The sequence below is a fragment of the Rhinolophus hipposideros genome, assembly GCF_964194185.1.
Source record: "Rhinolophus hipposideros genome assembly, chromosome: 12".
Lineage (NCBI taxonomy): Eukaryota > Metazoa > Chordata > Mammalia > Chiroptera > Rhinolophidae > Rhinolophus > Rhinolophus hipposideros.
In genome coordinates this window covers 14660993-14675477 of record NC_138058.1, presented here as the reverse complement: position 1 = coordinate 14675477, position 14485 = coordinate 14660993, and the positions used below count along the sequence as shown (strand labels likewise).

General features: G+C 42.5%; 1 protein-coding gene across 3 annotated transcripts in view; it reads right to left on the bottom strand.

Annotated features, from left to right (window-relative positions):
* ST3GAL5 (ST3 beta-galactoside alpha-2,3-sialyltransferase 5) overlaps positions 1-14485 on the bottom strand; it is a 49494-nt gene that overhangs the window by 28121 nt on the left and 6888 nt on the right. For all 3 annotated transcript variants that reach the window (XM_081068973.1, XM_081068977.1, XM_081068974.1), the window contains one exon: positions 1009-1132. In XM_081068973.1, coding sequence (XP_080925099.1) covers positions 1009-1132 — 124 coding nt within the window. The remainder of the gene's footprint in view (positions 1-1008; positions 1133-14485) is intronic.

The following is a 14485-nucleotide window of genomic DNA, read 5'->3' as shown; positions in this document are numbered from 1 at the left end:
ACAAGTAAATGAAGAGGGGAAATACGGGGAGCAGGGATGAAAAGATGCTTCACTGAGTCCCTTTAATATCTATTGAATTTTGAATCTTGTGAATGTAGTATTACCCATTCCTCTCAGTAGCCCCAAGAAAAGATATCACATTCAGTACATGTAATAATTCCCTTATTTTGATTAAAAAAAAAAAAAAGGAAGGACAAAGGGGTTAGAAGCAGGCCGTTGTCCATAGCACTGACCCTGATGTACGGTAACTCCTGGTCTCGTGTCTGTCTTGCCCACACTGCAAGCAGCATGGGGTGCAGCTCTATTCCATTCGCTGCCAGGTGGCCAGCACCCAACACAATGCCAGACACGTGCAGGCCTCAATAAACATTGGTTGATGACCAAAAGGAGATGGAAAATGATACGAATGCTTATGAAGATATATTTTCCTTCCTCACGTTTCCCTGTCTATACCTCCTGAACTAGTAAAGTGAGATGAAAACTAGATTTCAGATTTCTATCTTTAGACACGAAAAAGAAGTAATTTTCAACTTGGTTCAGTTGGTACCAAATAAAACTGACAAGTTCCTCCTTTAACAATTCTACCACTTATTAGGATATAAGGGTGACCTGGCTAAAAACACCTGTCACCTTTTTAGTATTCAATATTTAATGTAATTCAAATGCCTTTGGGGGCCTTTAATTAACCATATTTTAGATTAACATAACATAGCTAAGGAAAAAAAAAAGCCCTTTTCTTGTTATATAATGGTGGGAAGAGCTGCCCTCTGCGGGCATCCACACTCAGGTACTGCCTGAGCGGCCCCTGGGCTGGGCACGGTATTCTGACCAAGTACAGTCTGATGCATAAAGCCAGGGTGTCTGTGCACTGAATCTCTACTCAATGTGCCTTTAAATGATCCTGTGACCAATAATGAGAGCCATCGTTAGAGCTCTCAGTGAGATTATTCCCAATAATATGAGTTACCCATTTCAGGGGAATCTTATGGTCCAAGGGCTCAGACTTACTTGAAGATATCTTTTAACAACAGGCTGGGTCTTCTCATCTTGTTTTGAGCTCGAGTGTACCATTGCAGGGAGGGTCTTGAGCAATCGCTTCTCAGTTTCACACAGCGATAGTCCCTTGGCATTGCTGTGAAGAGAAGGGAAGAGGACAAGAAGAGGAAAAAGAGGGACGAATTAGGAGGATAATGTTTTTAAAGAGCCTTTTTGTGCTACATCCATACTATGGAACACTACTCAGTAATAAAGAGGAATGAACTAGCGATACATGCAACAACTTGAAGAAATCTAGAAAGAATTACGCTGCACCAAAATACTAAAAGGTTACATATTTTCTGATCACATTTATAGAACATTCCTGAAATAGCAAAATTATAGAAATGGAGATTAGTAGTTGTCAGGAGTTATATAGCAGGTCATGGGGATGGCTATAAAAAGGCAACGTGAGGGATCCTTGCGGTGGTCCTGTGTCTTGCCTGTATCCATGGCGGTATCCCAGCTGTGATACTGTACTATGGTTTTGCAAGATGCTACCATGGGTAGAAATGAGTAAAGATTACATGGGATCTCACTGTATTATTTCTTACAACTACAAATGAACCTAAAGTTATCTCAAAATAAAAAGTCCATTTTTTTTAAGAGAGCCTTTACCTTTTAGAGATACATATGAAAATACATACAGATTGAAGAGCAGAAATGAGATCTGCTTCAAAAAAAATCAGGAAGGGGATAAGTACATGGCAGGGGAATAGATGAGACAAGACTAGCTTTAAACTGTTAACTGTTGAAGCTGGGTGATGGCTACATGGGGCTCATGATATAATTCTCAATACTCTCACACTTCTGTATGAAGTTATAATATAAAAAGTTTAAAAAGAAAGTGTAACATTAAAAGAAGTTTAAAAGAAAGTGTGACAGAAGTGTTACACTAAGAAAAAAGAAAAGGTGGTAATTTTAAAAGTTTGAATTAATTTTATTCTCAATTTTTCCATTTCTAAATACTATTCTAAAAGGTACTGCAGGAGAAATTGACACATCTCCCACCCAAATCAGGTTCCCCCTTCCTCTCAACTTAATAGAACTCTGGATTTTGAGCTGGGCACATGGTCTCCCAGAATAAAGACTACATTTCCTAGCTTCCCTTGGACGTAGGTACGGCCTCATGACTAAGTTCTGATCAATGGGATATGAGCAGAAGTGACTTGCACAACTTCCAGGGCACAACTTTCCTTGGCATACTCCCCTTTTTCCTTTATCTCCCTTCCTACTGACTGAAAAACTGACACATGATGAGCCACGCTAGCCCACACAGACAGCACATCACCAAGGATGGTGGTGGAGCAACAACACAGGAGACTGGGTCCCTGGACAACCCTAAGGGCAGAGCCACCATTCCACCCCAGACTGCCTGCCTCTGGACTGTTACATGATAGAGCAATAAACTTCTGTCTTATTTGATCAATTGTTAGTTAAATGCAAAGTCATATCTCAACTAATATAGGTACCTATTGCTATGAAAATAAATTTATATATTAAGAAATGTCTTTACTATACTTAGTCTTTCAGCCAGGAGGAAGTTACAACTCATTATTCACTTCATTTCTCCCATTAGGGTTGTGCCATTTTCTTTGAATTAAAAACAAACAAACAAAAAAAGCTTTTTATCAAACTGACATTTGATTTAATTTTAATTTAATTTATGAATAGTATTTCAAATTTTTTGCTACTGTAAACAATCTCTCCCTCAATGCCAATTCTAACTGTGTAGCACTAGAGTGTAAGAATTTTCAGATATGTCATTCTATTTTAGTAGTTTCAAAAAATAATGCCAAGGACCTCCCTAGTAAACATTTGCTAAAGAATCTACTGAATTCTTAAATGAGAAATCAGAACAACTGAGACCCTGGAAGGTTTTCAAACACCACAACTTTGTGGTTACTTAAATAACATGATCAGCCAAGTGGTGGAGACCAGCAGCCTACCTATAACCATTACATATATAAAATTGAAGTTTCTAAGATGTCTGTTTTTATGAGCAGAATGACACTCAATTCCCACCAAAGTGGACCTCCAGAGAACTGTGGTAGCAGAAAGAACCCGGTTTCCACCTCTGCCTATCATTAGTGCTCTCCACTCTACTCGCCCCTCAGGCTGTACTCCTGTAACCGACATTTCCCAGACTCTCTCTTGCCAGCCGGCTTCCTGTTCGGTTGTGATTGTGTGACATCTGGAAGGTAGACTGGAAGACAAGAGGACAGAACCAGCCCTTCCATTCCCCTGATTCGGTGGAGCTTCTGATGGGGGCAGCAACAGGAGCAGGTGATGGAGGGTGACAAAATGTGACTCTAGCAGCAGGGGTGGGCATTCAGCGTCCGTCCGAGGTTTCTACTTAATGGAAATGAAGACACCTCCAGAAGCTTTGTGACAAGTACGAGCTTCAGCCCAGGGTGACGGCAGTTTTTTCATCTCTGGCTAACACTTCTTTCTCACTTTGGCACCTTCTAGCCTGCCAACGTCTTTGTAATCAATCCCTTGCACGAAAGCCCTTAAGTCTCTATGTGGTTTCTGGTTTCCTCCTAGACGCTGACTGGTAATTGGGTGATCTTCTTCTGCGCTTTCAGGAAAGTGGACTCAAGCAAGCAAGGGAGGCGCTCTGGGGGTGATAGGAGGGTGTACAGTCCTGAACACCTTCCTTTTCTTACCATCAGTGCCACATGATGCTCACACAATCCATTCAAATGCTCCAAAAAAAAAAAAAAAGTTGTGTTTTTTGCCTCTGATCACACTGGAAAGGACTTCAGGAGAGGTAGCAGGAGAGCACGGCAGCTACAGCCTGACAGCTGGGCTCAGTTCCTCCACTTACCCGCTGTAAAGCTTTGGGCAAGTTACTGTAACTCTTGCATTAACAGCTCAGATTCCTCATCCGTGAAATGGCTGTGATACTATTACCTACCACAGAAGATTAACATGGGGACCAGTGGATGTCATAACAAGCCCTACATAAGTGTTGATTGCCGCTGCTATTATTACACAGAAAAGGAAATTAGAGGCGCCCAGTTTCGTTTTCGACAACTCATCTGATAGGGCTTTGAGCCCCTCAAAAAATGTGTTTTCTCAATATACTTAAGACTAAAACTGAAATTGAATGTTAACAGAAATTGCAATAGCGAAGAATAAAGCATAAACTCTACTGAAACATTTAAAATGTCCAAAACCAGGATATTTGTTGTTACATGATGGGGTAAAGCACACCCGTGGAATACACTGTGGGCCTTAGAGCCTGGCTACATGAAGTGGAAGCTGTGAACACGGCCTCAGCAGCACTGGGAACAGGTTAGAAATTCAGCTTCAGCCACCCCCAGACTTGCTGAATCAGGGGAATTCATATGAACGTTAAAGTTTGAGAAGCACTAGCTTAAAATATTCAGTACATACATTTATTGATACAGAAAGATATCGTAAACATTTTTTTTTTTGTAAAAATGTATGTACGTATACATATAATCATTTCTGGGATGTTGAAGGTGGGAGAATTTGACTTCCCACCGGGTTTCATCAAACTTTCTTCCATGGGCTTAGAAGGTATTCTTCCTAATTTACAAGCGACCATTTGAATTCCATGGCCCTCAACATCACAAAAGGGCCAACCTGAGTCATCGTCACAGCTGTACAGCTGACCCACAGCTAGGTAGCCTTAAGATGTTCCCTCAGGGACCTGGGGTTTACCAGTTTATTGTTGTGTCACCTCTGCACCATTTGCACTGTTTTCATTCATTTCTTTTGTCTTCAATGTTCTGGTTGGTTGAGGATGGGTTGCAATTTAAAGGTTAAATTACATAAACATTGAATGAACCATGGACATTTTAACTACTGAATAACTGCATGCCATCAATCTCAAAGGTAATTATACTTTTAACTAACAAAAATTATCATAATGCTGTTCATATGTCCATAGGTGTATACAGATATAAAGCTATCTGGAAGAAGGTACACGTAAGTGTTATCAACGATGGTGGGGGGTGGGGGGAGCAACTGTGGGTAAGTTAATTTCTCATTTTGAATTCCTTTTTAAACTACCTGAATTCTGTACATCACTACTTTCATTTCTGAAAAATTAAAGATAATTTCAGCTGGTGGAGAAAGTCCTTTTGCTGTGATGAAAAGACATTTGAAAACCACTCAAACAAAAAATATTGCTAGGAATTCTGAATCATCTCTTCAGTGTGTTAAGGACAATAAATATCTCATAAATCAAGCATTTAAAGGTGAAAAAGTAGAAACTAAATTACTATATTTGGGGGAGGTCTGCAGAACTGGAAAAAATATATATTTATGCAGAAACAAAGTGAAGAACATTGGCACAGAGCAAGTTCAGCTTGCTCCAGGGCGCCCAGCTCTACTGAAGCATTAGGGGGCTGGTGAATAAATCAATGGATGAACATGGCAGGACAGAGGCTGCTTTGTCTCAGGGGGCTTGCACTCACCTGATCTGGCCTGACACTGCTTCATTAGCTGGAGAAGCAGGCTGTCACAAACATCTTCCCACACGAAAGCCACCCCCACAGACCGCACTCATTTTAGTGATCTGGACCCTCTACTCAATTGACTTAATTTACGTAATGTGAAGAATGCTTAGAATAATAAAACTGCTATAGATCTCGCTTACCAAAACTGCTTATAGGATACTCCTTTTTGCACACTTTCTTTTGTCTTTATAACACTTACCATCATGAGACACATTCGTCATTTTTTTTAAATATATATTTTTGTCTCTTGTCCCCTCCACTAGAATGTTTTCCATGGAGGCAGGAGTCTGCTTTGCTCACAATGCCCTCATAGTGCCTAGGGTGGCACGAAGCACATAACAGGCATCTAGTACACATTCACTGAACAAATAGTTTCTCAGGAGGGTTTCAAGGTGATGGTGGTTTCAGGCACTCCTCCAAGGATTTTTGTTGGCAGACTATCATCAAGGGCTTGGCTGTCTTCTGTGCTGTGGCACCCTTCTGGTTTTCCTTCTCCACATCCTTCCCAGGCAGCTCTTCTACTATCATCTCCTGCTAAGTGCTAGGGTCCCAGGGTTCATAAATTTGAGCCTCTTTTCACACAGACTGCAGGGGTGAAAGCCTCCACATCATGGCTTCACTAACCATCTTTATGCAGAAAAGGGTGGGCGTTCAAAAGTACGTATTTCTACTCACATACAAAAATGGAAGCATTTAAGAAGCCCTTGAGGATTTTATTCAGGAGGGGTTAGGAAACACGTGGAAGAAAATCACTGGGGAAGCAGCTGGGGCAGCAGAGGAGGGGGAAGACGAGTCTGAGATGGGAGGCTGGTGAGGCACTACTGCAGTTCTCTGACAGCACGTCCTGTCTGTTTCAGCAAAGATGGCGGAAGCCAGGTGGAGAGGAAGGGCTTCCAGTCGCAGAACCGACAAAGCTTGAGATCGATCAGATGTGGAGAGCAGGCAGGAGGGAAGATAATTCAAGTGACAGGGAGGACGATGGGGCCCTTTGTGGACAGAGGTCACAGGATGAGGGAAACCTGTGGAGATGGTAAATTCCCTACTTTCTAGAAACCCAAGGTCTAGGGAAATGATTAACAGGAATGTAATTACAAAAGTGTGGGGAAGACTGTGAGAGAAAAGGAGACTATTGAGAAGTGTGGTGTCTGAAACCAGAACAGACACAGAGGCAATGTGGTCAGGGAGCTGACTCCCTAGGCCGTCTTGGCAAAGCCCATCCACGGCACCATGACAAACGCGGTGGGTGTGAGTGAACTTCTAAACTTTCTTCTGCCCCCACCCATCAAGGAGGGGAAGCTGGGCGTGGGAAGACAATGGTTTAATCATAAATGCTCAGAAGTATACTGGTCCACTGTCCTACCTGTGTCGTACAGAGCTCTTGATGCCATTGTTACTTACTTCTCTTACTGATGCCAGAAGTCGACCTGACCACCCAAGCAGACTACCATCCTCACATGATCTAGGTAATTTCAAACGAGTTTTAACTGTGGAACTCTTTTTTTTTTTTTTTTTATAGGAAGGTCACTTACAATTCTAACATGTAATACAGATAAGACACATTCAATTGTTTTCTTGCAGGGTTTCCTTACTCTGCACTATTGACATTTTGGGCTGGGTATTTCTGTTGTAGGAGGCTGTCTTGCCGTCACAGGATGTCACAGAGATGCCGTCACAGCATCCCTGGCCTCTACCCACCTCTGGTCTTCCCCCTCTCTACCAGTTGTGACAACTGAAAACATCTCCAGACATTGCCAAGTGTCCCCGGGTTGGGGGAGGGAGGAAAGGGTGGTAAAATCACCGCAACTTTACCCACCGGAACAAAGTCATTACATATATTAAAATTACAACATTGCCGTATCTTTAAAGTATGAAAGGCATAAAAAAAATAACATAAACTGAGCCACTTTAAAATGGAGTTGGAGCTGCCATCCCCAGAGGAACAGCCTTGCATGTCTTACTCCTCAAATCACTGGAATGTTAAAAGTGGGCAAAATCACCTTTGGACTGAGCCTAAAGCAGCACTGTATTCCAAACAACTGTTTGGTATGACCATCGGACTGAAAATTAAAGATATTATTTGGAATTAGCATCACTATATTAGCTAATCCACACTTACAGCAATTCCTTCCTTCTATTTGCATAATCATTCCCCTTCCCTTTCTCATACCCCTTGCCATCACCTCCTAATTGGAACACTATTTGGGTTTCTGCCTGAATCAGTGCTTCCTGAATAGATATTTTTGGGATATCAAATAAATGCTCATTGCCTCTTACTTTGGCCTTTTATTTTTAGGTTGACAATGGTTATTAAACTTCATGCAAAAACTGAAAATCAAAGCCTGTGGGTTAAAAACTGATAATACTTGAGCTTCAGTCTCTAACAGGGAGCCAATAGACACACACCAGCCTGCATTCACACACCAGCCTGACAAGGTAGACTTCACAGATGTGCACGGGGGGGTGGAAGGACAACATTCACTCCTGGATCCATCCAACCAAAGCAGAGCACCTTTAACCATCTCATTCCACTCCCACTGTAACAGTGAAATGCCGGGTCTAACTCCATCTTGTTCAAGGCCGCGTAGTTCCCATGGCCTCCAGCTGAATAGCTCCTGCTTTGTCTTGCATATAGACATGTTAATCATCAGAGAAATTCTGTTGGCGGCTTGTGGTTCATAAACACAGCCCCTCCCATTTCCCCTTCCCTTGACCTAAAAGAAGCCTGGACTCTGTACTTTCTTCAGATAGATTTGAGGAACCACTAGGGTTCCTATATTCTTCGTTGGCAGTTGGCGCCTTCTCAATCAACAAACCTGTCCTAATTCCAAACTCTGACATTTTGAATTTTGGCCTTTTGAAGTATTGGGCACACAGACTTTGGAATACCCACTAAAGGGGGGAAACCCCAACTATATGGTACTTTCCCTATTTCCACTGGGTAGGTAGTGTCTCATTTGTCTTTAAGGAATGTGAAATTTCACCCATGATATCAAAACCTCCAAGAAAGTGCTGGCGAGAGCACTGGTGCTGAGATCACACCTAAGCCTCTCCGATATCTTACAGTATTTATTCAAGTTAATGTACCAGTGCCTCCACAGCTCCAGTCCGATCATGAACAAGAATCACTGAACGAAGCCCAGATCTCACCTCGAGAACCTCTCACCTGATAAGGCCAGGGAAGGACGTCAAATGTGCAGTCAGCAAGTTTTCCCTTTGAGTTATGTGGGTGCAGCTCTTTGAGAAACCCTGCTCTCCAGCAAGCTTCTCACAGCTGTAATTAACATATTTTAGTCTAAGGATTTTCAGATCCTACAAACTGCGCAGAGTTATGAAGACCTGTCTCCTGCAATGCAAACTAGAAGTGTTGCTCTGTGAATGCACAGTCTACACTCCAGTGTCAACTCGGCAAAATAACTCTCCAAAAAAAACCAAGAGTGGTTTACTTGGGAAAAGAAAAAAAACAACAAAAAAACCGAGGTCACCCCAGCAGTGCCAATGCATACTTCCAACCTGCACTCCAACTGGCCGCACACGTGGGAAAAGCCCCGAGTCCAAGATGGCTTCTCTATTTACTAGCTTTCCTCCCACCCGAAGTTACAGCAAAGTTTAACCAGAAGTCAGGACTAGAGAGTTAACAAGAGGGCCGAGCTCCACCCATAGTCTTCCCAGTTCTATGGTTAAGCATTTTAAGATGCCAGTTTGCTTTTATCACCACCAACCAAGATGCAAGCACTTCAATGATTCTGAGATATGCTTTTTAATCTACTTCTAATTAACCGCTTTTCCTCTAATGTTGAGCCTACATCATTACTATCATTCAATTGCCTGCTTTTTACATGTTTAAAAGTGTTACAATTAATCTGAGTTCTTGGATTACAAAAACATTCTCCCAAATAAGACCATACCCAGAAACTACAGATGGTATTTCTTCAAGATTTCACTGAAGTGGCAAAGATGTTAAGAGGGCAGCAACTCTTGCAGGGTCAAAGCCAGAGCCCTCTCCCCTCTCCACCTTTCTTACACTCTCCTTACTCCACTTCAGCCTAGCAAGCCTACTGCTGTTCCGCACACCCCCATCCCGGCCTCAAGGTCTCCACTTGCAGTTCCCTCTGCCTCCTCCAGATGGCTCCCTCTCTCACCATCTTTATTCTGGTCTATGTTGAAAAGCCACCTTCCTTGACTACCCCATTTCTTTGTAAAACAGCATTCCAATGCCCAAGCCACGTTATTGGCTTCCCTGCTTTACTTTCCTTCAGAGCACTCACTGCATACATATCAGCCTATTGTCTTCTCTCCCCACTAGAAGATTCCTAGAGAAGGGACTCTGTTAATTTTGTTTACTGCTATAACCTTAGAACTTAAAATAGTGCCTAGCACACAAAAGGCACTTAACAAATACTTGTTGAATGAACAAACTGATGAATGAATAGATACACTGGTCAGGGGACTATACTGAGATCCCCACAGAAAAGCTAACCCAAATTCAGCATGGTCCTAACAAGAACATGAAGACTGGACCTTTCCATGTGTTCATATATCACAACCATGGGGCATTAATGAGGTGTACACAGCACACCTGGCCCATGGAGACCAGGGATGGGAATCCTTTTTCAAACAAAAGTTACTGTATGTTGAAGAAGGAGATAAAATCAAATGATGGTCCCACCCACCACCACCACGGAAAGAAAAGAACACCTGGGCGTGTTTTTTCTTCCTTTCTTTCTTCTTTTTCTTTTTTAAATTAGTTTCAGGTATACAGAACAATGTATTAGTTAGATATTTACATCCCTCACAAAGTGATAACCCCATTCCCCCAATCTACTACGTCTCTAACATTGTATATAGCTGTTACAATTCCATTGACTCTATTCCCTATGCTGACTCCACATCCTGTGACTATATATATTAAATTATAGTTGACATTCAGGAACCCTTTCTTTTTTTTAAAGAGAAGAAAGAGATAAAATACTCAACTGTTCACTGTTCGCTATTTGATTGTGGCCAAGTCACCTCTGAGTATGTTTGTCAATATGTAAAATGCAGGGTTGGGTGAGAACTTTCCCACTGCTCCTCTGTCCAGTAAAATTTTATGAATCTTACCCACTTTTCAAAGTAAGAACAGGAAACATAAAACGTAGCTTATTCAATGAATGCTAATCTGTTACGGCTATTTCCAAGAGAGAGACAGAAACCTGGAATAAGTTGAAGACCGATTTTAAAAGATAAAAGGGGAAAGACAGAGGGGACACAAGAGTGGAGAAAATGGAGTAGGGGTGGAGGATAGGACATTCTGGGAAAGGAGAGCTAGAAGGGAAACACAGAAAGGAAAAACAGAAACTTTATTACCATTCGTACCATGTTCTGTTCCCTGCGGTTCCAGTTTCAGAGGAACTCCTCTTTGCAAATAAGGAGACCTACCCATAAACCAACCTCAGGCCCCAGCTTAGAGCTCCCTTTCTGAATCTAAGAACTACTCCTGCCACCTCCACCCCAAAGGAGAGATTGCAGGGCCTGGGACTTATTTGCTGCCAAGGGCTCTACCAAAGCACTGTGGTATGGAAGAAAAAAGGGGTTCTATGGAAAGTAACCTCACAGGGTGATCTGATTATAAATTCCTAACTGGATAGGTGATGGTGGGTAGTCACACCCCAGGCCTATAACTTCTTTAGTGAAAGGTTTTAAGCCAGCCCTGTCCACTGTTCTTGTACATCCAGGTTAAGACACCTTCGAAGAGCCAGAAGTAACACCCCTCAAACTGCAAGAGAGTACTCATTATCCTTGCTTTTTCCAATCATCCTTACATCTCCTCCTTAATTTCAAATGCATAAAAGCTGCAAAGCTTATTCTCCAGAGTATTTGAGAGCTTGCTCTCTAGCATATGTAGTCAGTTTGGCTCAAACAAACTTTTATAAAAATTCTCTCCAGGTTTGGATGTTTCTTACGTCAACATTGGTGAATTACACTGATTTCACGCACAAATACTCTGAACTGCATTTAAATATATTTTCAAAATCACATCTTGCCTGGGAAGCTTCTTTCACAGGACAGCTGTAGGTCTAGTCTAAATCTGGTGAATGTGTGGGTCAGAGATGGTTGACCAGATATCTGAGGATAAGCAGCATGAGTGAAGTCTCCTGGAGTAGCAGCAGCAGCTGCCACCACAGGCAGCTGAAGAAAGAAACCTTCCTATCAGTAGCCACATGATTAGTAGTCAACATCCACTAGTGTTCTGCCGAGGCCAGAGAAAGCAAAACCAATTCTGAAACACAGCTCAGGACTGTAGGAAATAATTTCAATAACCGCCACAGAAAGGGCCCTGAGAAGACCCACCCGTGTTTAAACTTTATTTTTTGACATAACCTCGAACCTATGGAAAGATTGCAAGAATGGTACACAGAATTCTATATACCCTTCACCCAGACTCCCAATTGTTAACATTCAACACATCTGCTCTGTTACCACATTTTGTTATATAATATGCATATTACTTCCTTAACCATTTGAAAGTAGGTTGAAGACATGATGACATTTACCCCTAAATATTTTAGTATTTCCTAAAGACAACGACAGACCCTTCCTTACACAACCATAGTATTATGATAAAAATCAGGGAATTACAGTTTCTACAATAGTGTTTGTTATCTAAAGACCTTATACACATTTGTCTAGTAGTCCCCAGAATGGCCTTAGAGCAAAAACTGGATCACATGTCCAGGATCACATGTGGCATTCAGCTGTCATGTCTTTTCAGCCTCCTTTCATCTGAAACAGTTTTTTTATCTTTCATGACTTTGGCATTTTTGGAAAAGTACAGGCCAATTACTTTCTGTGTGTCCCTCAATTGAGATCTGTTTCTTCATGATTAGATTCAAGTTACCCATTTTGGGCAGGAATATCACAAAAGTGATTCTGTGCCCTTCTTGATGCATTTTCCTGGAGACACATGACATTGATTTGTCCCAACACTGGTGGTATTAAATTTGATCAATTGGTTAAAGTGGTGTAAGGCAGGTTTCTCCACTGTCAAGTTACAATTTCCCCCTTGTAATTAAAAAGTAACTTGCTGAGAGATACTTAGAGACTAAGCAAATATCCTGTTCCTCACCAAATCTGCTTGATTCAGCACTCACTAGTGGATTCTTGCCCGGATAAAGATAAAATTCTGTGTGAGGTCAAAGTCAAACTCGAGGGGAAAAAACTAGGGCTGGTAGCAGCAGTAGCTGATGAGCAAGAATGAGTATGTGAGGCTCCTCTATCAGATTTAATTCAAATAACCCGATTGTGTCCACTCTTCGCTATTAAGAAAAAAACAACACCTCTAGATTTGCTTGTGAGTAGTCACGAGTATCCATGAGTATGCTATCTTCTCTGAGCCTTGCCTGCTGGGAACTCAGCCCTTCCGTTCACAAGGTGTCCAATGGCAGCAAAATGAGACACCCAGGTGCCAAGAGCTGACCGCTAATCATCCTCACCCCAAGGCCCAATTCACCACAGGCAACGGTGAGGGGCTCAGCTCAGTGATTCCTGCTCCGCTGCAGCAGTGCACAGGGAGTTATATTTAAAAACAAAAACTCCAGCACTCCACCACCTTATACTGAGGTATAACTGGTTTGGGAACTCTGATTTAGCTTATTCAAGAAACATTTTTTAAAACTCTGTTGTCACAAAGTGAGGAACCTCAGAAATTACATAAAAGCAGAGAGACCATTTTGAAATCACATACTGGTTGTTACACTCCAGCACACTGATTTCCACTATTCACACGGCGGTCTATATTCTATGTGTCTTTTCTCTTTGCCTATGTATATTTTATCAGGATTGGGAGCATGCTGTCTATACCAGCCTTCTTCAAGCTGGGTTGCATTGGAGAATTTAGCCCTACAGGAAAGGATACCAGTGTCTATGTTCTCAAATCTCCCAGGAGTGGTCTATACTTAAATTCATTTCAAAAGCATAGGAGAGCGGTTATTCACAACACACAATGGTTGCCTTAGGGCTAAATTCCCTTGTAGAGCCCAGCTGAGGAGGGCTGGTCTGTACTGTTGTATAATTTGTTTTTGTTTGGGTAATATTTCTTTAAATAAGGATTTAATAAGCACCTTCCCTACACCAGGCACTGGGAATATAAAGATAAATAAGACACAGCTCCTTTCCTCTTTAAGTGAATAATCCAGCCAGGGAAAGCAAAAGTACCTAAATACCCCAAATATGGAGTAATGCTATGAGAGGAACGGCAGTGAACCTGGATTGCCGTAAACAAGGAGCCACAAGCTCCCTCAGAGGAAATCGGAGAGGTTTTGCTGAGGAGATGATGTACAAATGGGTTCTTGAAGGATGGGCAAGACTGCAGAGAGAGAGGAGCAGATGGAAGGAAGGGCATGCCAAACGCCCAGAGAGGCGAGTTCAGGCCAGATTACCGGGGCCCTGAGGGAGATCTGGCTAAGAAAGAACCAGCCCTCTAAACTGGCCCCAAAGGAAGAGGCATCAAGCGAACCCAAGTGGTTCCTAAGCAGGGGGGTGGTGAGCTCACCTGGGATGAAGGTCACCAAGGGGGAGAGGCGTCAAGGGGCCACTGAGATCATTGCAGCCAGAGGTGAGTGGGGAGCTGAGCCAGTGCAGGGACGGCAAGAAGGGAGAGCCAACCAAGAGATGTGCGGGAAGAAGATGCCGCAGAACCTGGTGACACAGCAGGCAGGGGCGATTCTTACAGCACCCGGTCAGCCAGGACCGGCCTGCGTAACAAAATCAGGCAACTAACGGAAAAAAAAATAAAAAGCATACAAGAAGGCTCCACGTGCTGCTGCCATTCTCTGCAGTGACTTAACAGCAGAGGTGGGGCTAACCCTGAAAGAGGAAGAGGCCTGAGGGAATAAGACATGACACTGGGGTAAAGTGAAGAAACTGCCCAAAGAACTGTCCCTCCTCTTGGGGTCCCTCCAAGCTCTATCAAAAGGCCT